General features: G+C 32.2%; 5 protein-coding genes across 5 annotated transcripts; 3 read left to right on the top strand and 2 right to left on the bottom strand.

Moving 5' to 3' along the window:
* The first annotated feature begins 872 nt into the window (after nucleotides 1-872).
* Nucleotides 873-4,967, top strand: LOC147807604 (uncharacterized). Its single transcript, XM_087165448.1, has 2 exons — nucleotides 873-1,887; nucleotides 2,291-4,967. Exon 2 carries the CDS (start codon nucleotides 4,071-4,073, stop codon nucleotides 4,899-4,901), a length of 831 nt encoding a protein of 276 aa, XP_087021574.1. The 5' UTR covers nucleotides 873-1,887; nucleotides 2,291-4,070; the 3' UTR covers nucleotides 4,902-4,967.
* Nucleotides 4,968-6,261: 1,294 nt separating this feature from the next.
* On the top strand, nucleotides 6,262-8,827 carry LOC147807603 (uncharacterized). Its single transcript, XM_087165449.1, has 2 exons — nucleotides 6,262-7,604; nucleotides 7,710-8,827. Exons 1-2 carry the CDS (start codon nucleotides 7,509-7,511, stop codon nucleotides 7,920-7,922), a joined length of 309 nt encoding a protein of 102 aa, XP_087021575.1. The 5' UTR covers nucleotides 6,262-7,508; the 3' UTR covers nucleotides 7,923-8,827.
* Nucleotides 8,219-12,461, top strand: LOC147807602 (uncharacterized). Its single transcript, XM_087166708.1, has 2 exons — nucleotides 8,219-9,823; nucleotides 10,321-12,461. The coding sequence occupies exons 1-2, from the start codon at nucleotides 8,219-8,221 to the stop codon at nucleotides 12,355-12,357; spliced, it is 3,642 nt and encodes a 1,213-aa protein (XP_087022834.1). The 3' UTR covers nucleotides 12,358-12,461.
* Nucleotides 12,462-16,892: 4,431 nt separating this feature from the next.
* Nucleotides 16,893-21,488, bottom strand: LOC147807600 (uncharacterized). Its single transcript, XM_087165447.1, has 2 exons — nucleotides 20,396-21,488; nucleotides 16,893-20,260 (listed from the first exon to the last, which is right to left on the bottom strand). The coding sequence occupies exons 1-2, from the start codon at nucleotides 20,489-20,491 to the stop codon at nucleotides 19,421-19,423; spliced, it is 936 nt and encodes a 311-aa protein (XP_087021573.1). The 5' UTR covers nucleotides 20,492-21,488; the 3' UTR covers nucleotides 16,893-19,420.
* On the bottom strand, nucleotides 18,081-18,500 carry LOC147807601 (uncharacterized). Its single transcript, XM_087166707.1, has one exon. It carries the CDS (start codon nucleotides 18,498-18,500, stop codon nucleotides 18,081-18,083), a length of 420 nt encoding a protein of 139 aa, XP_087022833.1.
* Nucleotides 21,489-23,005: the final 1,517 nt, after the last annotated feature.

Here is a 23,005-nt window from a genome sequence, read left to right as displayed (position 1 = left end):
CCTTTCAGTGATGTATCAAAATTTAACATTTATGGGTCAGATGGCCGAGTTATGGTGTGGAGAAAACCAAACAAATGCTAACTAAGAATTTATGCGGAACTGTGAAGCACGATGGTGGCGGTGTAGTGGTGTAGGAGTGCTTCTGGAGTAGGAAATTTGCAATTCATCGAGGGAACTATGGATCGATTTGGATATCTGGATATTCTTAAACAAAATGTGTTATCCAGCACAGAGAAACTATCTCTTGGAACTGGATTTACTTTTCAGCAGGACAACGATCCTAAACACACCTCTAAGATTTGCCAAGAGTGGTGCCTTTACCATCTTAAACAACAACTTCATAGCCCTTCCCAGTCACCCGATTTAAACTCCATCGAACATTTGTGTGAAGAAATTGGCCGACAACTTAAAAAATATGACATAAGAAACAAAGTTGAACTCAAAAGTGCCATTAGTAGCATTTGGTGTAATATTTCTCCAGAAACAACAAAAAAACTTGTAGGGGTAATGCCAAAACGTCTAAGACTGGGACGTTACACTGATCATTAAATGCATTTTTGTAAATGTATTTTGCATTTTTGTAATTTTTTTTTCGTGTGCTAGGTCACCGTACGGAGACTTTTTTGTTCCATGTTTACGACATTTTTTGAGTTTTTAAGATTTATTATTTAATTTTGTCAGTATTATCATCCTTTTAATATGAATAAATATTAAATGATATTAGTTTTAACACATTTTTAAGTTTTCATTTTTATCAATATGAATTTTGTGTGACAAATTAAACTTTGATTTGCATTCGTATCTGCGTACGGAGACTTTTTTTAGCCACTGTATGCAAGTATAATACAATTTAAAACAACATTATAAAATATTTAAAAGGACAAGTTTCAGTTCAGTTGCTAATGTTTTTAAAAATAAAATGCTCATAAAAAGGCAACGAATAAATTAAACAGTTTTTGAAACTATTTTAAAAACATAGTGATATTTGAAGCACAAGGTAACAAGAAACAGGTGAATACGATTTTCCAGAATCATTAATTCGCATATAAGCAATACAATATAAATATTTAAATATAATACAAATTGCTTACAATTAAAATAATTATAAAGTATATACTAGCTCATGTTTGATTTCAGTTGCCTATGGTTTTGCTTTTAAATGTAAAATTCCATTTTCAAAATAATTTTTTTTAAAAAAAGGAAAAATTGTGAAAATTTTCAATTATACCATAATAAATCTTTGCGATGAAACCTGAAATAGTTGGAAGTGCCTAGTAATATAAATTAAATATGTGGGTCATTCTCCAAAAAGTGTAACTTTTCCGTCACATGCATTTTACAGAAAAAATATTTAAAATATAATTCATTTAACTATATTTATAATATTATAAAATTATGTCCTTTTAAATCAGTCAAAAAATTATTTATGGTATTCTTTAATTTATTACTTTTTTGGTTCAAAATATGTCAATTCTCACCTCCGTGGTATGTCACACACCTGGTTACTCTGTGAATGTTGCTTAATAACTTGTTTAATTAAAAAAATATATTGACATATTCATCATTCCTTCCACGAGTATCTCAAATATTAAATATTTAAGCATATTTAAAATTTTTATATTGTGATTTTGTGTATTTTAGTAGACCATTTAATTCTGTTACACAATAAATTCTCACCTCCATTACCTAAACATAAAATGTCATTTTTCATTGATAGATGGCAGTACTGGCTTAACATTTTATTTCCCATGATACAAGTCAACCATCTTGTTTATTTACAGCCATAAAAAAGTTGTGAATTCTTAGTTAAGCAACAAGAAGAGAGATTTGTTTCAAAAACCAAGTGTGGTTATTCAGATATCTCACCTCTGTGAATCTAAAGTTTAGGTAAGTAAAATAATATAAAAAATACAACTTTCCTGTTTTAATATGCTTAATATGTGCCATTAATATATACCAAAGAATAAATTTTCTTTCTTGAAAAAAGCATCCATTAAGCCTATTTTTATGGAAGATTCCTCACCTCCGTGATATTCCTTGTCAACTTGATTTTCACGGAGGTGAGAATAAATAATTGAGATGAGATAAATTAATTTTAGACATTCTACCAAAGATATAATTACCAATTTCACAATATACTGATATTATACATGCATTAAACACAAATTTTAAACCTTTAAAGTGGATGACTAAATTTTAAACTATAATTTGATCCAATGAGCTTGATTTTATTACTTATACATGCATTAAACAATAATTTTAGACACTGAAAGAATTTTTTATATTTCAGAATGGAAAATCAAAAAATGAGTAGACAAAGCATTAAAAACAAAAAAAAGAGGAAACTAATTAGTAACTGTCAAATGAAGAAAAAAAAATGAAAAGAAAAAGGAATGCATGAGAAAATTGCGTGAATCAATTAGGAATGATCCAGAAAAGTATGAGGAACAGAAACGCAAGGAGAGAGAAAGATATTATGCCAGGAAAGAGGCTGGTAAAATTAAAGGAATGCATGAAATAAGTAGCAGGGACCAGAGAAATATTAGAAGAGAAATAGAGAAAGAAGCAAAAAATATCTTAAAAAGAAAAGTAATGAAAAACTTGCACTGGTATTGGAAGGTAATACTCCCCCCCCCTTCACCTGTTCCTGGTCCCAGTGGAGACAGTACAATACATAGGTCACGACTGGAGGAAGGTAAAAAGAAAAGGAGAAAAAACTTCCAATGCTTAAAAAATAAAATAAAAGAATTGGAAAAGAAATTGAAGAATGCAAAGGCATGCACAGCTAAATACAGGCAAAAATTCTATAGAAAAAATGAAAAATACATAGATACACCACAAAAAAAGTGAAGAAACTATTAACTGGTCACACAGTTTCACCAGTAGTTAGAAAGAAATTACTATTCAGTGAAGTTATAGCTTCTCAAATTAAAGAGAATTTCAATAAAGATAAATGTTATCGAAATAAGCATAATGTTGCAGTTAGTGTTAGTGGAAAAATAGTTAAAAATACAGATGCCTTCATTATATGAAAAAAATACTTTCAGTCAGAACACTCAGACATATCAGGGATACAAAAGAAAAAAGTAAAACTAAAAAACACATTGAAGCGATAAAGGTTACTGTGAGTAATTTTTTGCAAGATGAATCAAGTCGTTTGTGTCCCGGTAAGAAAGATACGATAACACTGAAGAAATCCAAACAACAAAAAAGACTTCTCACTGATTCCTTGGAAAACCTTCACCAAAAATTTTTGCATCAATATCCACAATTCAAAATTAGTTATTCTTTGTTTTGTAAGCTTCGTCCTTTTTGGGTACTTACGCCTAAAGCCAAAGACACTTGTGCATGTATAACTCATGAGAACATGGCATTTATTATAGCTGCTTTAAAACAAAAAGGAACAATAAAAGAAAACTCACCAATTGAAGTGTGTAAAGCACTGTGTTGTGAAAGAGAATATTTGAAGGAATATTGTCTAATAAGGAGTTGCAACAGTTGCCAATCAAACAAAATTCAATTTCAAGACTTTGAAAGAGAACGTGCTATAGCTTACCAGAGGTGGATAACAAAGAAAATTAAAATTATTGTTAAAGGAGAAGAAAAAATGTGCCAGAAAACTGTGAAAGAAGAAGTAATATGTTCACAAGAGCAGCTAGTATCCATTTTAGAAGGTAGCGTGATAAATTTTCTTATGCATGTGCGTAACATGACCCACTAACAATCTACCATGAATAGTATTAAAAAGCAGCTGACCTTAAATGATGTATTAATTCATGCAGACTTCTCAGAAAACTACTTATGCAAATATGGCAGAGAAGTACAATCTGCACATTTTGGTGGGTCTAAACAACAGATATCACTGCACACTGTAGTGGTTTATAATTTGTGCCCTGATACATTAGAGTTAAAGACTACATCCTATTGCAGTTTGTCTGATAGTCTTAGGCATGATCCCTCAGCGATATGTGCGCATCTGAAACCGATAATAATGGAAATAAAACATTCACATCTAAATTTAAAAAGTGCACATATATTTACAGATTACTACTCAATATCGAAATAGGAAAATGTTTTATTTGATGGCAATGTACCTTGCTCCTGAACTGGGTGTAGATGTTTTGAATTGGCATTATACAGAAAGTGGTCATGGCAAAGGTGCACCAGATGGGGTAGGAGGCTGCCTAAAGAGAATTGCCGATTCACTAGTGGGTAGAGGTAAAGATTTGCATAACTTTAATACATTCGCTGATGAACTTACTGTTAATTCCAAAAAAATAAATGTGATTAAAATTGCTTCAAAATGTATTGAAAATATCGATAAGCTATTGCCTAGAAATATAGCAACTTTTAAAGGTACCATGCGCATACACCAAATAACTTGGACCAAAGAAGATCCATTTATTCTGCAAGCTAGGCATCTAAGCTGTTTATTGTGCAGTCCTGGAGAATGGTGTACACATTATGGCATCGGAGTAATAAATTTGCCCGTTAATTACAGCAAAAACATCGAACGCCACATAAAAATCAAACAAGTGTACTCTGACTGTGATTCTTTTAGTGATGCTAGTGATGAGAACTTTTTTGGCTCTGTTGCAGAAATTTCAATTAGTAAAATAACAACACAAATAAGTCCAAATAGCTACATTGTTGTAAAGTTTGCCATAAAAAAGTCATTTAAATATTTTATTGCACTGGTTCTGTCCTGTGACAGTACAGATGAGTACACTGTAAAATTTATGAAGAAGTGTACAGCTAATAAGTTTGTATTTCCTGCAGCAGATGACATTGCTGAAGTAAATGCAGATGATATTGTAGATGTGTTGAGTCAGCCGATAATGAATAAGCGTGAACAATACATTTTCAAAGATAATTTAGATACATTTGTCAATTTGTGTTAAATTGTTATAATTTGGTCTTATTTTATTTCTCTTCGTATATGCACTAATTAAATATTTGCAATTTTTTATATGTAGTAATTATTGTTTGTGTATTATATCACCTCTGTGGTTTAAATCTCACCTCCGTGAAAAAGGTTATATATATTTCTCTATTTATAGGTAAAATAATTAAAATTTAGCTGGGCCATTTGTTGTGGTTACTTCTAGTAAATAATAGAATATAAAAATGTAAAAAAAAGGAAACCTGAAGTTTTGAAATTATAAAATTTCTTACTTCAAAAGTTACACTTTATGGAGAATGACCCATGTATAAAACAGAAACTCATAATATATACAGGTATAATACAATATTAAAGAATATGAAATATATAAAAGGCTACGATCAGTTAAATCTTAAATTAAGTTAAATCATCATGAAAAATTTATTATTTAAAATATTCATCATTAAAAGATTTTTAGAACGAAGAAGGAATATTTTTATTTTTTGGCATAAGGTTTTTGAGTAAAAGAAATAAGAATGATTAATATTTAATGATATGCTTGATATATAATTATGTTAATTTTGAAAAATTAAGAACTTATATTCCAGCTTGAAAAAAATTATACAAAGATTTTTCCAAGCTAAAATATAGACTCTTTTATAGTTAATAAAGGCAAATAAAACTTAAAATAAAAATCTTTTAACTTTAAAAACATTCCTTCCCACATGGATTTGTTGAAAATTATTCTTTCAACAAACACAGGCTCATTCTCTTTAAAATATAAAACAAAATAACATTCACTGATATTTGCCAATGCCATTTGTCCTTGAATCTGATACATGTAGGCATGATTATCACGGAGTTTAAAGCCTTTATTTTCATCAACTTCAAGACAAAAAATTCTTCCTTAACATCTCTAAAGAATTCAAACTAAACTCAGTTTAGTGGGATTATAAATACATTTAATTTCCACTAGAATGGGGTCTCCAGGAGCTCCGAAAAGCACCCAAAAGGGGAAAAAATGGATTCACAATAAGTCCCGTGTTTCTGAAAATATAATCAGAAAACTTGTGAGCAATAATGGTTTTCACACCATTTTCACAGTCACGTCCATGAGCCACAGCAGGTATATGGGATAAATCCTTCGAACTACCTTCATATAACTGCAGAGCCAAAACATCATGAGCTGAAACACGGGTGCAAATCCTGTGGAAGTTCGAGGCAGTTAAACGAAAGTAGTTACTTTTTGCCGTTTCTGCGCCGACGGTGCCGAAGGTGCCGTCGAGTTGAGTTGAGTTGTTTCCCTCCTGCTGCTGAGTTGAGTTGAGTTGTTTCCCTCCTGATTTAGTTTTGGTTTCTGTTTCCAAAGTTTCTTACTTCCGGTGGCAACACTTAATTTAGTTTCGGTTTCTAAAGTTTCTTACTTCCGGTGGCAACACTTAATTTAGTTTCGGTTTCTAAAGTTTCTAAATTCCGGTGGCAACACATAATTAAGCATAGGTTTCGATTTTCTTTTTCAGTTTCGATTTTTAAAAAACAGTCCATTTTAACCTATTTCTGTCATCTTGCTTATTTCTGCCCGCTTATAAAATAAGTTTCGGTTTTCCTTTTTTTTATTATTATTTTTTAGCGGTGGCAACATTCATTTATATAAAATTACTATTAAGGATGGCAACACTTAATTAAGTTTTGGTTTTAAAAAAAATAGGAAGACGGTTTTCTTTGACACCTCATGATTTTCGAGTGGTACCAGCTAGTGGTGCCATCTACTGGCACCGCCTAATTTTCGGTGGTGCCATCTACTGGCACTGCCTAATTTTCGGTGGTATCATTTAGTGGCGCCATCTAGTGATTAAAATAGCAACTAATTTCTAGATATAAATGTTTGTATTGATGGTGCCATCTAGTGTCAAAAATATTTACTAATTTCGTTCATTTAAATTGGAAAAATTTAATTATTAAAAATAAATAATATAAATGCTCATATTTAATTGAGGATTCGAACTCACCATCTCCAGGGCAAAATGCTTCCATGAGATACTGGTTTTTCAGGCACGCTAACCAGTATCCCAAAGACGCATACAGATACAAGGAACACTTATAGTTTTAAGGAAATAAGTTTAAACTCGCACGCGGTTACGGATAAAATTTCAGTTTAATCTTTTTTGTTGATTTTATTATGACACGGCAGCACTGACTATTTCTGCCCGCCTTACGAACTAGCTACTTTGATTTTTAATTACAGTTTCTATTTTAATATTACTTTAGAGTTGTGGCAACACTTTATTTATATTAATAAAAATGGCAACGGCTCCACAATGACGCTTCTAAATTGATGATGTAATATCATTTTCACTTTTACACGCTACGAATCGTGAGATATCCAGTTCAAACAAGATTCAACAGGGTTGGTCTTGGTCCATGACGTATGAGTATTGAATTCAGTTCTTTTTACTGACATGTTAGTCACGTGACTGTTTCAAATTTTATCATTGGATATTACTTATTTTACTTTGTTAGAATGGCAACAGCATTCTCTGCAATTATAGTATTATCATTTTGGAGTTCTTAGTTTACAAGCACACAACTCTCGTTTCTCGGTAGCGACGCACATTTAACATTGATAATGGTTAATATAAGCAGTGAGAAGAGAAAGATTGGAGATGTAAATGAATCATCTACAACTGAGTTCAACAAGAAGTTAAGAACGAAAGTTTCAAATGTAAGTAATAAAAGTAAAATTTAATATTTTTTTTTTTCACTGTTGAAAGTATTATAATCTTTATTATGTAATTAAAAGCATTTTTCTTTTTTTTTTCTACTTTAGAGTAATGGAAAGTTTGCAGAAGATTGTATTCCAGAAGGAGGTCCATGTCTTATCCTGTTGAATCTTGATTCTGCGAGAAGGATGGTCGATAAGTATTACAATAGAAAAGGTATTTCTTCACTCTCAAAAAACACAATGAATATACACGGTTCAACACGTTATTTCTACCCACCACGTAGTAAAAATTCAAACAGGACGTACAGATATGTTTAAAAATATAGAATAAATGTTACTGTCATACATCATGAATAGTACTAACAATAGTAAGTGGACCACCTAAGAAGCACTTTACCAATACCTATCGTTCTCGCTTTTTGATAGCGCTGACAATGCGATTCGCAAGTTTTTGCTCCACCTACTCAAAACGTGTTTTAACCAGTGAAGATTCAGTATAAGCTCTCTAGTAAAACTAGAACGATTCAATAATACGATTTATTCGCACGTGATTTTTTAATTTAAAGATTATGAAACAGAATATATATATCTGTATCTGATTTTACGAAATTAAGATGGAGAACGATAAAATTGTTTGTGATCAATGTGGCACTACATTTACTGCCAGGAAAAGCCTATATCGTCATCAGCGATCTAAACATAATAAGGAAATTCATCAGTGTGATCACTGTGGTGGAAATTTTAGTCGTCGTGACGTACTTTTGAAGCATGTTAAATTACATTGTAAAAGGAAAGCATCTAATGCTGAAGCTTCAAATGCACCAGCACTTAAGAAAACTAAAATACCTTTTTCGGGAGTTGGAGAAGCAAGCACCAGCACAGCCCATAGACAGGAACTACGCAGGCCCAATGTAACAGCTTTAAACAATCGGGTGAAAACTTGGAACATTGAAAATTGGGACGGACTCAAAGACATTAGAGAATTTTTAAATTCTCTTCAAGAAGAAGTAATTGAGCTCATCATTCGCGAATTGTCTGAAAATGATTTAAAAGTTAATTGTCGATTGATGTGCATTTATGAAAACACAATGGGTCCTGTCCCGCTGACTGAAGAAAAGTGCTTCAAGACAAAAAACACGGTTGTGGTTCAATCGACAGATTTAAGGGAATTATATTCATGGACCATGGAAAAATTAATTCGAGAAAGCGAAGAATTTCTGCTGAAAGAGTTAGGATGGGTTTTAAAAGAGATACTCTCTTTGGAAGTGAGAGTCAACAAATATAATCCCCTAAGAGGTTCTACTTACATTGAACTCCCAGCCGTCATCAAAAGGAAACATGCCGTTTTGAATATTCAAAACAATGACAATCGCTGTTTTGAATGGGCAGTTCTTTCTGCACTACACCCTGTGACAGATCACCATAATCATCCTTATAGAACGATGCATTATGAACAATTTTTACACGAGTTAAAGTTTGATGGTTTAGAGTTCCCCGTAAAACTCATGGACATTAAGAAGTTCGAGAAAATGAACGATATATCTATCAATGTATACGGTTTAGACAAAAAAATGAAAGTGTTTCCATTGGTTATCACCAAGGAAGAACGAGAAAGGCATGTGGACTTGTTATACATAACTTCCGACTCCACTTCACATTACACTTGGATAAAAGATCTTTCTCGTCTGGTATCCACACAGATTTCCTTAAATTATCATAGGAAATTTATCTGTAAACTATGTCTACTGCATTTTGGTAGTTCAGAGCTACTTTTGAAACATCAGAAGGACTGTCAACAGCATGATGCCATTCGAGTGGAAATGCCCAAAGACAAAACTTTAACGTTTGAAAATGTTAGGCATACTTTCGAGGTGCCCTACGTGGCTTTTGCTGATTTTGAAAGTTTCACGAAACCAATCGACACTTGTGATCCCTCCAATGAACATTCATACATGTCTGCTTACCAAAAACATGAGCCATATAGTTTTTGCTATTATATCACCTATTGTGGAGGTCATTACAAAGATCCAGTTTTATACAGAGGGCCTGATGCAGCCAAAGTGTTCTTCAAAGCTATGCAAGAGGAAGCTCGAGAAATCCAAACAATCTACAAGAACACTATACCTATGCAATCTCTTTCTTTGTTAGAAATAGAGGAGTATGAGACCGCTGCGTGCTGCTATATGTGCCAGAAAAAGTTCTCGCCGGAAAATATTAAAGTAAGTAACATTCTTAATATAATTTTTTCTTTTATTACTTAAATTATAAGAACAAAATTTATCTCGTTGGTATTCTAACTAAAAATATATGTAGTAATATATATTAGCCTAATGTAAACAAAAAAAAAAAAAAAGAACTTATTATAGTCTATTGTGTTAGATTAGAATTTATGATTATACGTATATTTTAACAGATATGCTGGGAAATTTTTCTTCTTCTTTTTTAGGTTAACTAAAATACAATTTTTTTTAAAGGAAAACAAAAAAAAAAGATAAAATAAATAAATAAATAAATAAAAAGAGTAAAAACAAATATTTCTTATGTCTTTCAAATATTTCTTGATATAAATAAACTAAACATTAGTTAAAAAATAGTAAAAAAATATTACATAAAATAATCGCATGAATCAAGCAAAAATATAGTTTTTAAATTTTAAAAAAAAAAAAAAAAACATATTCTTTATTTATATATATTCAGATGATTAAAAATTTTTTAGGTTCATGATCATTGTCATGTTACTGGTCGTTATAGAGGAGCAAGCTGTGCTCGTTGTAATTTGAAGGCAAAGATCCCGGATTTCCTGCCAGTTTTCTTTCATAACTTAAGCGGTTATGATAGTCATCTTTTTGTAAGAGAACTAGGAGAAGATGAGGAAGATATTGATGTCATTCCTCAAAATACCGAGAAATATATATCTTTCTCAAAAAAGATTAAAGGTGGCTTCAAAATTCGCTTCCTAGATTCGTTTCGCTTCATGCCAAGCGGTTTGGATGAATTATCCAAAAATCTCAATTCAAATGACTTCCATTCAGTTCGGCAATTTTTTCCCGTAGACAAAGTCTCACTAATCCTCAGAAAAGGTGTTTTCCCTTATGATTATATAGTTGATCATAGCAAATTTAGCGAGAGATCTCTACCCCCTAAAGAATGTTTTTTTAACAAATTAAATGAAGAGCCCATCACAGACGATGAGTACGCTTATGCATGTGAAATTTGGAATACTTTTAATTTTACAACACTCGGCGACTATTCTGATCATTATTTAAAAACTGATGTTCTACTTCTAGTGGACATTTTTCAAAATTTCCGTAAAGTTTGTATGGGTACTTACTCATTAGATCCCGCGTGGTACTATACGTCCCCGGGTTTATCTTGGGATGCCATGCTTAAAATAACAAAAATAGAAATAGAGATATTTCAAGATTACGACATGCTACTTTTTGTAGAAAAGGGAACGAGGGGAGGAATTTCGCAATGTTCGAAGCGTTATGCAAGAGCAAATAACAAATTTATGATCGATTATGATAGTTCAAAGCCCGATAATTATATCATGTACCTAGATGCCAATAATCTTTATGGTTGGGCTATGTCCCAACCCCTACCCCTTAAAAATTTTAAATGGGTTGACCCGCAAACGGTCGACATCACCCAAATTTCTGATGATAATAGCCAGGGATACATTTTAGAAGTTGATCTTCTATATCCTGACACACTTCATGATGCCCACTCTGATTTGCCTTTTGCCCCTGAAACTGCATTACCTCCCGATTGCACAGAAAAAAGATTGATGACTACTTTTTGGGAAAAAAAAGGTTATGTCATACACTATAGAAATTTAAAGCAATGCTTGAAATTTGGGTTGGAAGTAAAAAAAGTTCACCGGGTGTTACAATTTGATCAAGCCCCGTTCTTAAAACCATATATAGATTTGAATACACAGAAGCGATCTCTATCCAAAAATGATTTCGAAAAGAGCTTTTATAAGCTCATGAACAACTCCATATTCGGCAAGACTATGGAAAACATCCGGAAGAGGGTAGATGTGAGGCTCTGTTCTAATGGAAAAAAGGCTGAAAAATTGATAGCAAAACCTAATTTTCACGATAGAACCATTTTCAGTGAAAATTTGGTTGCTTTCCACATGCAAAAAACACATCTCGTTTTTAACAAGCCTATTGCTATTGGAATGAGTATTTTAGACATCTCGAAAATATTAATGTACTCATTCCACTATGAAAACATGAAGCCAAAGTATGGGGAGAACTTACATCTTTTATACATGGATACGGACAGTTTCGTATACAGCATTGAAACATCTAACATCTATGAGGATATCAAAAATGATATATCGCATTACGATACCTCCGACTATCCAGCTAATAATCCTTATCAAATGCCCCGAATAAATAAAAAAGTGCTTGGTAAGATGAAAGATGAATGCCAGGGAAAAATAATGACCGAGTTTATCGGTTTAAGATCGAAATCATATGCCTATAAAATTGAAGGCGAAGTTACGAAGAAATTAAAAGGCATCAAAAAATCAGTCATTAGGAATAAGATTTCCTTCGAAGATTATCAGAACTGTCTGTTTCTTAACAAGAATAAGATGACCACCATGAATCTAATTCGTTCAACCAAACATCAGGTTTTTTCAATTAAAGCTAATAAATTAGCTCTTTCGCCTAAAGATCAAAAAAGACATGTGCTCCCCGATGGTATAAATACTTTACCGTTTGGACATTACTCATTGTGAATCAATGATTGAAAAAAATTACTTGTATTTATATGCTTCTAAATATGATTCATTGATGTTTGAATAAAAACTTTATTATTATTCTATCATAATAGTTTCATGTTTTTTTTTCTTTTTATATCAATTACTTTTATTTTTAATACCACTTTTATTTTATTTTTAAATTGCATGTATTTAATGACATCAATATTTTTTTATCTTTAAATTTATTCTCTGACAGCTGCTACAGAAAAAGTTCATCGCACATAATTCTTAAAAGGAAACAGAAAAAAAAAAATGGATATTTTACGTATGAAGGGGCCATTTTCAATGATCGTTGGGGGTCCATCCGGGTGTGGAAAAACAGAATTCGTTAAGAAACTTATTAATTTTAAAATGATTAATCCTTTTCCTAAAAATATAATTTGGTGTTATGGTGTTTATCAGAAATCATACTCTGAAATGAAAAACATAACTTTTTATGAAGGGATTCCATCCAATTTACGCCAACTGCATGACACTCTAATTATACTGGATGATTTAATGAGTGAATTAGGAAATAATTCCAAATTAACTAAAATTTTCACAAAATATTCTCACCACCAAAACATTTCAGTTATATTCATTGTTCAAAACATTTTTCATAAAGGGAAGGAAATTCGGGAAATATCCCTAAACGCACATTATCTCGTATTATTTAAGAATCGGAGAGATCAATCTCAAATAACACATCTAGGTCGTCAATTATATCCTAGCAACTTAAAGTTCTTTCAAGAAAGCTTTGAAGACGCAACATTTAAACCATATTCTTATTTATTATTAGATTTAAAAAGTGATACGGATGAAACTTTACGCATGCGTACAGGTTTGTTTCCTGGAGATACTTATTATGTTTACCAACCACGATAATATTATTAAAGCAAACGAATTTGTGGAAGTAACATGTCTGCTGTCATTATAGATTTCGAGGGGTTTCAATTACCTTCAGGGGGCTATATCGTGAAGGAACTTGCTTTTCAGGCCGTAAATAGTAATTCCTTCGTCGGTAATTTTCATTTTCTTCCCCCCTGTTCTTTCGAAGAACTTACTCATCATCAAAAATTTCAATATAAATGGGTAACAAAACATATGCATTTAATAGAATGGGATGAAGGAGAACTACCATATCACCAACTGCACACCGTGGTGAATTTTTTGTCTAATATATTCACTCAGATTTATGTTAAAGGATTAGAGAAAAAGAGATTTATAGAATTTTTGATTGGAAGATTTTGTAAAAATTTAGAAGATGTAGGATGTCCAAAAATTGATCAATTAGGTAGAAATTTAAACTCTTGTTCCATTCACACTTCTAATTTTAATAGGTGCGCACTCAATAAGGTGAAAGCTTTTGCTAGATTTTTAGAGAATGATAAATAGACTCGAATAATAATTACATCAATCATTTGATTACAAGATGTCAGTGTGTACTGAACAAACTTTACAGCTCTTAAAATTAATTTCTAAAACTAAAAACTCAAAGTCTCTTTTGAAAAAGTGTTCAAAAACTGAGATAAAAACTTTGTGTGAGTGTGTGTTAAACGTGCTGCGTGGAAACATTACCCTGACAAAAACTCAAAAAAGTCGATTATACCCTTTTAAAGAAAGCTTGCGAAAACTTTCAAACAAAAAGATACCCCTATATAAGAAAAAGAAAATTATTATTCAAAAAGGGGAAGGATTTTTGTCTATTTTATTACCAGCTGCTATATCAATTATTAGTTCTTTAATTCATGGAGCACAGTAAGAAATTTGTATTAGTTCCAGAAGACAGGGTTCAAGTTCAAGAACACTTATCTGAATTAGATCAACAAATGAAAAATATATTACAGAATAAGGATTTAGCAGATCACGAGAAAGCAGCTCTGTATTTACAAATATTACAGAAGTATACACATTTTTCAATTTTGAAACCGAATAAATCAGAACCTCAAACGAATGAGCAGGAAATTCCGAATAAAGAAAATCCTATAGTTGCGTCTGCAGAAGAGGATTCTTCAAATATTAAAAAGGAAACAGAGGACTTGGAGGAAAAAATTCTAACTGTAGTTCCACCTCGATTTCAAGAAAAAGCTAAAGATTTATACGAATTTTTAAAGAGCAATGAATCTCTCCTTTGGAATACTAAAGGTGAAATTATTCACGAAGACAAGGCTGTTCCTGGAAGCAACATAGTAAATCTTATAAATGACTTTTTGCGAAATCGAAAATCAGCTCCAGTGGGGAGAAATGTATTTTTAAAAACATTAAATGATGTTCAATTACCGACACATTTAGACGTAAATAAAAAATTGTATAGTAAAAACAAAATTGTTAAGAAACCTGTTATGTATGCTCGCAGAAATGCTTGGTTGAAACTTTAAAAAAATAAATATTTATTAATGCAAACTTTTTGTCTTTGTCATTATCTTCAAAGTTTCCTTTTTCAGATAAAAATTTTATATTTAGAAAAGAAATTAAACAATATTTATAGATTTCGGTTAAATCGAAATTTTTTTTTTTAAGAAACTTTTTCTTAGGTATAATTTCTTTTCGAAATTATTATTTTTTTTTTAAATATTACTTTTCGAAATTAGCTTTTTTTTATTTATTTATTTATTTTTTTTTTTAAAAAATATGATTTGAAAATAATAATTTTAATATAAATAAAAATGCTAGACTTTTTTTTTTTTTAAGTAAGGAAATAAAAAAATGAAACAATAGAAAAGCATACACAATTTTTAAATTTTCTAATTTATTTTTATTTTCTAAACACAAATCTTACACCATATCTTTTTTTTACAAATTGATACACTCGAAAATCATTTATATACAACTGATTTAAAATATGAAACATAGAATACCCTTGACAGCGTTTAAGTAGAAAATAAATACAATATTGACCGCACACATTTGAAGTCAGTGATTGATATACTTTAGAATTCCATTGTACAGCTGAGTAAGGAGAAGTATTCATGCCGTAAAAGCTGGGTGGTCTGCCATAGGAGTCATACAATTCTAACTCGTTCTTCTCATTGATAAATATACCCAACCAGTGGGTTCCAGGTTGGGAGGATTCATCAGAGTTCATTATCACACACGAATTTTCTTGTAAAATCGGTGAGGTGTCTATAGAATACACCCCTCGAAAATAAGGGGATGTCATCTTTTCTTTAGATAAAATATGAAATAGCTGCAATCCATCCATTCTTTAGTTTCCGAAATCATACAAAATATTTCTAGACTTGTTTATTTCAATTAAGTTTTCAAACTCAGCAAAAATGATAACACATACTGTGTGTTCTAATGATTGACTGAATTTTAGTTCTAATCGCAAATTACTGTGCTTTATTAAATTTAAATGTTCTCCTGAACATAAATCCGGTGAAAGATTAAATCCGAATAATGTATTAGAGTTCTTATATTCTTCTCTGGAAATAAATATTCCTCTGTCTTGACCCATTCGATCTGTTCCAACAAAAAGAGTTTGATAGGCACGTATATATTGATTTTGAGAAAAATCAAGTTCCAAAGGATTGTGTGGTACGGGTTGTCCGTCTACATACACTCCGATAAAATTTAAATTAAAATGTTTAAATTCGTAGGGTGATTTCGCAAATGTTCCATGAAAAGCGTCATTTTCTACACATCCTACAATAATTTTTTTTGGCATTTGTCCTGAAAATATGTTATCTTGAATGAAAGACATGCTTCCTTTAGGAATCGAATACACTTTGTAAAGAACTCTATTAATAGGATATTTTGCACTTGTTTTCTCCAGTGCCTTAGCATGACCAAGAATAACTCCGGGGTTAACACGTACTTTTCGAATGAATAAGGAAACATGATCTAATACAACTTTAAAACCTTCAGATCCCTGTAAACAAAATTCAGGCTTGCTTCGCATTAATTTTATTTTCAAATCCACTAAATTAAGTAAGAGACGATCTTGATAAAATAAATCTGAATGAATACAGCCAATCATTTCTACTGTAGCACTTTCTTTAAAAAATTCAGTTCTTTTCTTGAGTCCATCTTCATTATCTTTGTAAAATAATTCAGCTGTTAATTGAGAAGTTTTGCTATCATATCCATGGTTTAAGAGCGTCTCAATATACGCTCGATAAGGGTAGGTATTATTCGAATTAGAAACCACGCGATCATTTAGGGATACATCTACTTGAGAAAATAAAGAATGAAGAAATAAATTCACAGGTCCTATAGTATCATCTTTAGTGATAGCTGAATTGTTAGCTTTCACTATTTTCGCTTTCACATATAGTTGCGTTTGACTGAGATCTATATAGTCTTCTCCACTTCCAGAAATGTGAAACTCCACAGGTGCGTTACCGAAAACATTAGAAAGTGGATGAAATTGTATCCACTGCCCATCTTGAATAACTGTTTGAGTTCCGGGTAAATTAAAAAGTTCCAATTCCGACTTCACGCATTCGGGGGAATCTTTCAATAGAAATGTCATTATTACGGGTCGAACATATCGCGTCCACTCACTTTACGTGCTTTGGAGGAAATGATTGTTTTCTTTTTCTTACGCTTTCTTTTATATCCTCCTTTCCCTACCATTGACTGTACTTTATCGAGGGCTTTTTGAGTTAAATTCTTTCCGCTTTCTTTACTTCTTGTTTTTAGTGCTTCTTTAAAATTTTCTCCTGACAATACATCCGACGCGACACGACTGCCCGTTATTAATGCTTCTTTTGCAACAGTTTTACCTCCTTTTACTAAAAAAGGTAATGCCGCTCTAAATAATCGACGAAATATCCCTCCGATTCCATAACCTTTTTGGAAATTAGCACCTTTATAATAGGCTAATCCCGAGCCAATTTGACTCGCATAATGGTCTTCAAACTTTTTAGTGCAGCAAACATATGGTGCATTCATCTTGATGGCTATATCATTAAATGAGGATACACTAATTGTTGTATACTATTTATAGTATTTGCCTCAGACGAAAATGTAGTACTATAATCACTTTACCTCTTTCAAAGGGAACAAAATCACCTGAATTGAGTCTCAGCTCAACTTGAATAGTTTGGAATGAATGCCTCATTAACGGTAAGTATTGTGGTCTATCGTAATACTGACTAATCGTTTCCCCATCTTCTCCTTTGATTCGAACGATTCGTAATAAAGGGGCTTGTATATCGCCTACAATTTGTGGTGAAATTAAATCTGAGTAAACGTAAAAAACGGAAAAGTTAGACAATGCATCTGCAGCAAATTCACTTTTCATGCTACCCGTTATGATTGTATCACGTTGAAATCCTAGCAATTCACCTAACTTCTCTAAATGAAGACTGCTACCCTCCACTGCATTAATTTTTACTCGCTTCGTAGCTTTATTATAATGTAATGTAAACCGACTAGGATTTTTTGGTAAAGTGAGTTGTATAGCTGATACAATATCGAACATTGATTCATAACAACCCACGTCAATTGTTTTCTTAACAGTCGATGTGATATTGCCATTACTAATTTTATATAGAAAATAATTATTAGTTTCATTAACGTTATACCATGAATGAGGATAGATTATTTCAGACAGTCCTACTTCCCATTGTCCATTTAAATCAACTGGAACAGGTAATTGAGCCTTAAAATGAGATAATTTGTTTTCAGGAAAGAATTGCATGGAACTATCAGAAGGCAATGTTACGTAGAAAGACATTTTTGAAAATGAATCTGTAATAAACAAGTTCTACTATTTATACTTTTTGAATATCAGTTACCCAAGCATTAAATTTTTCAGGATAACCCATAAATTTGACAAAATATTCAGTTACTCCTCGTCTTTTTCTTTCTTTAAGCACTTTTTCGACTGGATAGAAGCCTGAATCTTTTACTTTTTGCAGTTCTGCTTCGTAGAAAGTACCTTTTATCTCTTCACCCCCCAAATCTTTCAATTTATAAACAACTGGAATTCTTTGCATGATTTCATAAATTTTAAAAAGTTCTACACTCCAATTTTGTTCATATCCCTTTTCAAAGTGAAGTTTTTTCTTACTTATGCGTACAAGATCACCAATTTTAAGTTTGGGTATTTTAGATTCCTCGTTTGTTGGAGTACCATACAAATTATGTAATACCTGTTTCATATTTTGTTTATTTACGGAAGCAGGTTCCATTTTAATCGATCGATGATATGAATGATTATAGCTATATATTAGTTTATCTATAACATCAATGTAATTCTTAGTATTAAATTCTGTGAAGTATTTCCACATTTTTGTTTTTATTGTACGGTTAAACCTTTCAACTATACTGGCTTTAGTTTCATTATTGGTCGAAAAATATTTGACATTCATATTTTTTAAATAGTTCTGAACTATTTTATTTGTAAATTCTGTGCCAGCATCTGTTTGTAAAACTTTAGGCTTTCTTTTTTTAAAAATAGATTCTAGTGCAGACTTAACATTTTTTCCAGACTTATCTTTTAAGGGTATTGCCCACGCAAATTTTGAGAATATGTCAATACAGGTTAATAAGTACTTGTAGCCTTTATTAAACCCTGATAAGGATTGCATATCAGCCAGATCTGCCTGAAATTGTTTATCAATATCGTTTACAAACACACGATTCTTTTTGAATTTATGCTTAACCGGTTTATGAAGTGTATAAGAATCTTTTTGAGTTAACCATTTTTTTATATCTTTTCTACTATATTTTCCTTTTAAAGCACGGTGTAAAGCTTCCGGGCCACCGAAGCTACTTGGAACCTCGGGATTTCGGTAGAACTTAGCTAAATTTTGATTCATCTTTACTATAGAACAGAACTTATCTGAATGACTGTCTAATTTCAATCCCCTGCTATTTATGTTTAATTTTTAAATTTTATTTCTTACCTACACACCATAGGACTACTTTTTTTTGCTTAATTAGGCAGAAAATTTTACATATTAATGTAATTAAATTACACAAACATAAACTCATGCAAACTTACCAATCTATATAACACTATTATTTTTAAAAGTAAATTAAATACACACATATATACGCAAATAACAATTTAATTAAATTCTTAAATACTTATAATACAAAATTGTTTTTAACACTCATCCTCATAAAATTCAAAAGTATTTTCTGGACACATGAAATTTCTCACTTCTCTTGCAACTAAGTCCAAACGTAGATTTTTAAAAAAATTAGTTGATACATAATATATAGGCTTTAATAACAAACCTTTTTTATCTTCCCATAAATCGGAATAGAAACGTTCAGCAATTTCCATTTCCTCGAGGGAAAAGGCATAAGAATCAAATGTTTCTTCACAATGTGCCCACAGCTCTTCGGCGAGAGATTGTGGCTCTTTTAAACCCTTCTCCACGAGAAGGCCACGAATCGATTTTTTTAGCACTTCTGTTAAATATGTTTCACCGAGGCTATAGTCTAAGGATGAAGGTAATTTTTCTTCAATTGGACCCTCATAGTAGTTCTTAAATGCAGTTAAGAGATTCATGCATCGGAACACTTGGTCTAGTACACTGGCTGCAATATCCTTGTAGCGTTTAATCATTTCATTCCACTGGGCACGTGAAATTGAAATTTCTTTACAAGTCACTTTATTATCGAGTCCATATTCAAATCGCTTAAAGCGAAAATCTTTAAAGTTCTCACTAGTTATTTGAATTTGATTTTCTGGAGGCAATAATCCACGAGGTATCTCCTGCTTTGTATCTGGAACTTTCTTAACACCCATTATATGTTCAGTCCACCAGGGTCTCAAAGTGATTCCATTTCTTGTGGGGTAGTAATGTTTTTCATACTTCTTGTATTGTCGAATGTGAACCGTAGCATTACCATGAAAAGCACTAGCAACAACGAAAACATCATCCCCTATTGGAAATACTCCTTCTGGAATACAATCTTCTGCAAACTTTCCATTACTCTAAAGTAGAAGAAAAAAAAAGGAAATGCTTTTAATTACATAATAAAGATTATAATACTTTCAACAGTAAAAAAAGAAATATTAAAATTATAAGCATATTTAGAAATATTAATTATTATAAGCGTCATTACTTACATTTGAAATTTTCGTTCTTAACTTCTTGTTGAACTCAGTTGTAGATGATTCACTTATATCTCCAATCTTTCTCTTCTCGCTGCTTATATTAACCATTATCAATGATAAATGTGCGTCGCTACCGAGAAACGAGAGTTGTGTGCTTGTAAACTAAGAACTCCAAAATGATAATACTATAATTGCAGAGAATGCTGTTGCCATTCTAACAAAGTAAAATAAGTAATATCCAATGATAAAATTTGAAACAGTCACGTGACTAACATGTCAGTAAAAAGAACTGAATTCAATACTCATACGTCATGGACCAAGACCAACCCTGTTGAATCTTGTTTGAACTGGATATCTCACGATTCGTAGCGTGTAAAAGTGAAAATGATATTACATCATCAATTTAGAAGCGTCATTGTGGAGCCGTTGCCATTTTTATTAATATAAATAAAGTGTTGCCACAACTCTAAAGTAATATTAAAATAGAAACTGTAAGTAAAAATCAAAGTAGCTAGTTCGTAAGGCGGGCAGAAATAGTCAGTGCTGCCGTGTCATAATAAAATCAACAAAAAAGATTAAACTGAAATTTTATCCGTAACCGCGTGCGAGTTTAAACTTATTTCCTTAAAACTATAAGTGTTCCTTGTATCTGTATGCGTCTTTGGGATACTGGTTAGCGTGCCTGAAAAACCAGTATCTCATGGAAGCATTTTGCCCTGGAGATGGTGAGTTCGAATCCTCAATTAAATATGAGCATTTATATTATTTATTTTTAATAATTAAATTTTTCCAATTTAAATGAACGAAATTAGTAAATATTTTTGACACTAGATGGCACCATCAATACAAACATTTATATCTAGAAATTAGTTGCTATTTTAATCACTAGATGGCGCCACTAAATGATACCACCGAAAATTAGGCAGTGCCAGTAGATGGCACCACCGAAAATTAGGCGGTGCCAGTAGATGGCACCACTAGCTGGTACCACTCGAAAATCATGAGGTGTCAAAGAAAACCGTCTTCCTATTTTTTTTAAAACCAAAACTTAATTAAGTGTTGCCATCCTTAATAGTAATTTTATATAAATGAATGTTGCCACCGCTAAAAAATAGTAATAAAAAAAAGGAAAACCGAAACTTATTTTATAAGCGGGCAGAAATAAGCAAGATGACAGAAATAGGTTAAAATGGACTGTTTTTTAAAAATCGAAACTGAAAAAGAAAATCGAAACCTATGCTTAATTATGTGTTGCCACCGGAATTTAGAAACTTTAGAAACCGAAACTAAATTAAGTGTTGCCACCGGAAGTAAGAAACTTTAGAAACCGAAACTAAATTAAGTGTTGCCACCGGAAGTAAGAAACTTTGGAAACCGAAACCAAAACTAAATCAGGAGGGAAACAACTCAACTCAGCAGCAGGAGGGAAACAACTCAACTCAACTCGACGGCACCTTCGGCGCAGAAACGGCAAAAAGTAACTACTAACGAATTAAACGCTCAAACTTCCATGTATCACTCTGACTTTGTTTTACTGTTGACTTTTCAACAGCAATTGCTTCATCCAATGTGACTATTACTTTATTGTGCAATGTCCATAAACAACTTCTGTACAGGTTCAGCACAATCAGGTATAATAGTGTGCATACCCCCAATGACCAATGCAGGAAGAGGTAATCTTTTACTGTATGCTAAATCATCTTTGTCACATTGTGAAGGATTCACAACGTCAAAGATGGGAGCATTTAAACACATAGCATTTAGGGCACTAAAATTTATATCGGTAGACACATTTGAAATGAGAAACTCATTGGCAACGAAAAAAGTTTTAGGTTCTCGCTTCACTGGCTTCTTCTGGTGCCATCTCTGTAAAACTTCAGTAGGGGCAGCATATAACTTTTCAGCACTGTAGCTTTGAATTGCATAGAGCAATGCAAGAGAGTGCTTGCAGACAGCTAGCTCTACTCCTCCAGCACAATCACACTTGGCGTTTATAACCTGAAAAAAATTAAAGAGTAATAAATTTCAATAAGTAAATACATTATCAAATATTCGCAAAGTTTTTTTTATTACACTACTTTGATACATTCTTTACCGTTAAAGACATAAAGTTTCACAATTTTTAACTCAAGCTTTATAAAATATAAATGCAACAGCCCCCCAGGGGCACACTCTTGTGTGACGGGCGTGGCGCACCCGGGGCCCCGAGCTGGACCTGAGCATTTTTCCATTTCTCTCTTGCGACGGTCCTGTTTTGAGTTCCCGACTTTTCATCAAATACTATATTGACCTAGTGAACGAATTTTATTTCATTCCATTCAAAAACACTGTATATTATTTACAGACTATAGATCTTCAGATTTCTGTATGTTTTCTACTGTTTTTGTCGGCTTTCCTGATTTATGATGTTTCACCTATTTATTTTAAGTAACCAATTTTCCCCTAAAGTAAACAGACTAACAACGTTAGCTTTTGCTGACCAGCACGTTTGCCGTGTGCTGCGTCTCGTAAGGTGGAAAGGGGGAGCCTGGAGCTACCTGTCTGCTCTCTCATACGAGTGTGGCGCCCAAGGGGGCATTTTCATCTCGGAGTTGGTCGACTGCGTACTCTTTGGCCCCTGCT

Source organism: Parasteatoda tepidariorum, chromosome 6 (genome assembly GCF_982258835.1).
Source record: "Parasteatoda tepidariorum strain Cologne lab strain chromosome 6, Ptep-v5.0, whole genome shotgun sequence".
In the NCBI taxonomy this organism is placed as follows: Eukaryota; Metazoa; Arthropoda; class Arachnida; order Araneae; family Theridiidae; genus Parasteatoda; species Parasteatoda tepidariorum.
Note: the sequence above shows the minus strand (reverse complement) of the source record. Positions and strands in the feature narration are given on the sequence as shown.

Bases quoted from the DNA above. Each gene is read 5' to 3' on its own strand.
- LOC147807604 (XM_087165448.1), top strand. From the start codon at position 4,071: ATGTTTTATTTGATGGCAATGTACCTTGCTCCTGAACTGGGTGTAGAT.
- LOC147807603 (XM_087165449.1), top strand. From the start codon at position 7,509: ATGGTTAATATAAGCAGTGAGAAGAGAAAGATTGGAGATGTAAATGAA. The intron at 7,605-7,709 runs GTAAGTAATAAA...TTTCTACTTTAG, and splicing joins TAAGAACGAAAGTTTCAAAT to AGTAATGGAAAGTTTGCAGA.
- LOC147807602 (XM_087166708.1), top strand. From the start codon at position 8,219: ATGGAGAACGATAAAATTGTTTGTGATCAATGTGGCACTACATTTACT. The intron at 9,824-10,320 runs GTAAGTAACATT...AAAATTTTTTAG, and splicing joins TCTCGCCGGAAAATATTAAA to GTTCATGATCATTGTCATGT.
- LOC147807601 (XM_087166707.1), bottom strand. From the start codon at position 18,500: ATGGAACCTGCTTCCGTAAATAAACAAAATATGAAACAGGTATTACAT.
- LOC147807600 (XM_087165447.1), bottom strand. From the start codon at position 20,491: ATGGTTAATATAAGCAGCGAGAAGAGAAAGATTGGAGATATAAGTGAA. The intron at 20,261-20,395 runs GTAAGTAATGAC...CTTCTACTTTAG, and splicing joins TAAGAACGAAAATTTCAAAT to AGTAATGGAAAGTTTGCAGA.